This window comes from Echinops telfairi, unplaced genomic scaffold, assembly GCF_000313985.2.
Source record: "Echinops telfairi isolate 266 unplaced genomic scaffold, ASM31398v2 ScPeMD7_7463;HRSCAF=8501, whole genome shotgun sequence".
NCBI classification, from domain to species: domain Eukaryota; kingdom Metazoa; phylum Chordata; class Mammalia; order Afrosoricida; family Tenrecidae; genus Echinops; species Echinops telfairi.
In genome coordinates this window covers 2,355,843-2,360,490 of record NW_022111363.1, presented here as the reverse complement: position 1 = coordinate 2,360,490, position 4,648 = coordinate 2,355,843, and the positions used below count along the sequence as shown (strand labels likewise).

Genomic DNA, 4,648 nt, shown 5'->3' with positions numbered 1-4,648 from the left:
TGCTTTACACAATTGATGTATATAGTGATTGTGATAAGAGTTGTATGAGCCCCTAATAAAACGATCGAAGGGGAAAAAAAGAAAATGTGCAGCTCGGACTATGTTTCTGGTGTTGTGCTTTCCTTGGGTAATGCAGTGTCACCCTTGTCTTCCAGTAGTTTCATATCATTGCCTTTGCAAATCCAACCGTGCCTCTTCAGAACTTGAACTGGAAAGCGAAGGGGTCCCCTGACGTACTGGATTACACACTGGGCTGCTAACCACCAGGTCAACAGTTTGAAACCACCCACCAGTCCTCAAGAGAAAGATGAGGCTTTCTGCTTTCACAATGAGTTCTAGTCTCAGAAACCCACAGGGGCAGTGCTGCCCTGTCTATGTGGGGTCACTAGTTTTCAGAACCGACTCAATGGCAGTGAGCTTGTTTGTTTAAGAAGGACAACACAAGGGTGGCACGTGGGGTGGCTGATCGTCCTAGTTTGACTGGGACTGAGGGGTTTCCAGGATCAGGGACTTTTCGGTTTTAAAAGCTGGACCAGCTCAGGCAAGCTAGGACAGTTGATCACCCTAATGGAAAAAGAGATGTCAGTCTCAAGGTGGTTTGGAGGCAAAGTCCCTAGAAGGCTCTTCCTCTGTTGCCCCTCCACCTGGAGTTTCCCCCATGACCCTGCTGACTTGTGGGGGGGTTTCTGTGACAAGGTCTGAGAAGTGAATGGGGCACAGGGAAGCTAAGAGAGGGGCAGCCTTCAAACTAATCACCAGCCCCAGCTGAGACAACTGCCAGTTGCCAGGAAAGAAGGTGAAATGCTTGACGAGCACTGACACTGTGGGGATTTTCCCTTTTTCTTCAAAAAAAAGAGAAAAACCAGAAAAGACCCAGTGGAAAAAAAATGATGAGTTGTGAGGCAGACGGCAGCCTTACACCGCCCCGGGAGGCGAGGCATCGCTCATTTGCTTAAGTTTGCAACTGACAGCTACCACCTCTCCAGAGGCACCAGGTGGAGAGAACCTCTCCACCTCAGACAGCGACCGAGTCTGGTGGCGCCCAGCGGCAGCCATGAACTACCCTCTGACCCTGGACGTGGACCTCCTGAACTACAGCCTGGAGGACATGGTGAGTAGAGGCAGGCACTCCTGCACATCAGGCCATGCTTGCCACTCTAAGTATCTGGCGCCCAGGGCCCCAAGGAGGGGGACGCCCTGGGAGCCCCATCCTCTGCGGGTCTGTAGAGTCTAGACAGGACTGTTGGCACCAGCCGGTCCGACGTCATTTTCCATTCCATGGAGGAAGCGTGGAGCTGTGGCAGGTGTGGCCGAGCCCGGGGTTCTGTGTTGGGTGAAGAAGCTGGGATTGGACTTCAAAGAGCTCTAAGTCCAGACACGAAAAGAAAGCCCTCTCTCCCTGGAAGCCACAGGAGGCTTCACACAGTTCGTGGGGGGAGAGTCCACCATCTTTCCATTCTGCTTCTCCGTCAACTGACTGAAGCCCTCTCGCGTGAAACAACAGTGACGGACTCCGTGGAGGACCTCTGAGGCCAGGGAGCAGCCACGGGAGAAGGACCCCAAGGGGCTGGAGCGGGGTGGGGGGCCAGGTGGGTGGAGAGCCTCGGACTTATGAAGCCTCAGAGCGTCCTAGAGCAATGTGCGCCCCTCCTCGAAGGGCTGGAATCCCTGGGGAGAAGATCTTCTTGGAGAGGTTTGCTCGGGTGGTCTGAAAAATGGTCTCCACCCCCCAGCCAAATTCCTCCAGGAAGGCATAGCAATTAAGTTGGCCTGGCTGTCACAGGCCTCCAAAGAATGTGGGTGAGAGTCCCTCTCAAAGGCCCTTGGGTCCAGGCAGTAGAGAACGAGTTATCAGGGTTTCTTAGGAACTTCAGACCCTTTCTCCCTTTCCCCCATGAACAAGAGCACTTCTGAGCAAGGCATCGCTCTTGGGCGTGATTCTGGGCCAGATCACGACGGATCTATTGTCCTCTCTCCAGTCCCCACTAGATCTCCTGGCCCTAAACTCCTCCTGAGAGGTTCTCTAACGCCCCTGGCTCCCGTGCTGGAGTCTCATATTGCAAAGCCGCCCACTACGTTCCCAGAACTGCTTAGGTAAGCCTGCCTTTCGCTTGCTGGGAAGTGGAAGTAGATCATAGGGAATGGAGAAGGATGGGTCACCTTCCCGACAAGCCCCTCCACTCCGACCCCCAGCTAAAGCAGACCCAGAACCATGAGTCTCCTCAGGCCTACCCAGTGAGTCTAATCTCCCTACTTAATGCAAACCCCAGAGCTTCCCTTATGTTGAAGTTATTAAGAAGGTTAAGACTCTGGTAGCAGAAAACTCACCTCCACGGGGCCCTTCTAAGCTGCCTACGCCCCGCAGCTGTGAAGTCAGCCCTGAGGCTAATAACAGAATCTGGGTAACGTCCCCAGCCAGACTGAAACCCCACTGCCCCCAACAAAGCAGGCTTCCAACCTGGCCCCCCAACTCTTGGCCCCTGGCCTCACCCAATTAGGTTACTGGGTGCCTTCCTGTGCCTGCAGCTTCACGCTGACCAGGAGCCCTGACCCAGTTGGATGTCACTGTAACCAGCTTGCGACCTAACTGGTCCGGGCTTCAAAGGAACTTCAAGGGCTTCCTCTAACTGCACATCTCGCTCCACTGCCTGACCTAGTGGGTGGCGGCCAGGGACAGGGAGCGGGGGACCGCAAGCAGGGCACGGCACGGCCCACACCACAAATAAAATCGACAGCCCAGGGAAGAGGCCTGGGGACTTGCTTCATGTCACACCTCAACTAGGTGGCCTCAAGCATGCCTGGACCCTCCAGCCAAGGTCTAGCCAGGAACCTGGGACTCCGGGGGCCAAAGGAGTTCTTCTTTAATCAGCTCCCAGTGCCGCCTCCTCCTGCCCTCTCTTTACATATCTCCTCTCTACACTCTCCCCGGGCCAGTGTCCCTCAGAAGTATGGGTGTTTTCCCTCCATCCCACCCACTCCCGGTGGGACCTCGACGGGCTTGTCAGCCTCCCCCCACAGTGCCTCACCGCACAGAGAGCCTGAGATGGTTCAGCTCGTGAATTGCAGAGTCGGCAGAGAAGCCTGGCACAAGGTAGCTTATGAGTAAATGCTTCTTGACTTGTGAAGAAAGCCTTAGCTCACCAACACTCTCAGGAGTGAGTCTTCCCGTCTTTCTGTTTCTACGTGTCCCCTCTGTCCCCTTGTCCAAACCCAGCACCAGCTCCTTTGCCTAGACCACGGGCACTACACTCAAGGCTGGGTGGCCACCTGGGCTCTTGGCCAGAAGTCGAGGGCTGGCTATGCTAGCACACATCTCTTGAATCTAAGATCCACTCTGGTTGCTTAAAATATCCATTTTCTTAACGAGGGCTGCTAAGCCCCGCCCACGGGGACTCCAGACACACAAAAAGGGCTTGCACTGGGGACTAGAAAGAGCCTGGACACTTCGGTGGGCATGCCAGGAACCCGTCCTGCCAGGACAGGTCTAGGCAGACCTAGTGAGCCCCCTTGGCAGGAACATTCAGTTAAGAGGGTAGAAGGTCTTCCCCACAGAACCTGGCGGGGGCACCTGCGGGAGCTGGTCACCATCTGCACCTCAAGACCCGCCCTGCGCACCAGCCAGGAAGGAGAGCTGAGTTTGGGCAGAGCCAAGGCCTGGCTGGCTGGTCTGGGCCTCAGGGCGCACTGGCTTTCCCAAGACCTCCCCCAAGGCAAGAGTACCATAAACCACGATGGGAGGGTGTCCAGAGCGGCACAGGTCTGCTCACATGCATCAAGGAGGTGTGAAAAGAGGAACCAAAACCCCCCTTCAGGCCGCTCTGGGTTTTACCTTGGCCGTGGGAGGATTCCCCCCTCCACCACCACCACCACCACTACCACTGCTAGGTCGAAAGTCCCAGACAAGTCCCAGAGGGTCCCCCCGCCTCTCCCCCAGCCCCATGGTTGTTTGGAGGGGTCCGAGATGAGTGAGAAGCCCAGCAGCAGCCTGGGGAGGAGGTCCCAGGGACAAAGACTGCAGTCCCCATGGCTGCTCCTGTCTCCTTGGAGGTGGGGACTGATCATGCCCCTCTGGCGGGATGACAGAAAAAAAACCATAGGTTTGGAACAAGGATGAGTATCCTCTCGAGGAACGATGGGATGGGATGTTGGCATCAGTATGATGCCAAGGCATTGACTTCAAGTGGTTGTGTCTGAGACTGGGTGACTCTGCCCCACCCCTGAAAGGCAAATTGGGGTGCCAGATGTGGAGCCCTTGAAGCCTGAAGATTCAGTGCAGATCCCCCCAGAATCACAGCCTATTGCCCAGAACCCCAAGGAGGGACAGAAGAGAAGTCGGGAAGGCTGACCCCTAAAGGGGAGGGTAGTAGAGGGCAGAAGAAGTGGTTAATGGTAAATGAGAGTCTCAGACTGTCTGTAGGATGAGTCTTCCCTCCCACACCCCCGCCTCCCGCCGCAGACATACAGATCCACACCCTTCACCTTGGCCCAGGCTCATACTTAAAGCCCCTGGGAACTGGGATGAAGGATGCCCTGTCCTGCTTCACTCTCTTCTCCGGCCTTTTGGCTCAGAACATCCCCACAGGGACATAAAAGGAGAGGAGCCTGCTGGCCCTTCCAGTCCCAGAATTATGGCCTGCGCGTGCGCGCG

At 55.8% G+C, this 4,648-nt stretch overlaps 1 protein-coding gene across 1 annotated transcript in view; it reads left to right on the top strand.

Moving 5' to 3' along the window:
* The first annotated feature begins 1,054 nt into the window (after positions 1-1,054).
* The window catches only part of CXCR5 (C-X-C motif chemokine receptor 5), an 11,739-nt gene continuing 8,145 nt past the window's right edge, over positions 1,055-4,648 (top strand). The window contains exon 1 of the mRNA XM_013007281.1: positions 1,055-1,111. Coding sequence (XP_012862735.1) covers positions 1,055-1,111 — 57 coding nt within the window. The remainder of the gene's footprint in view (positions 1,112-4,648) is intronic.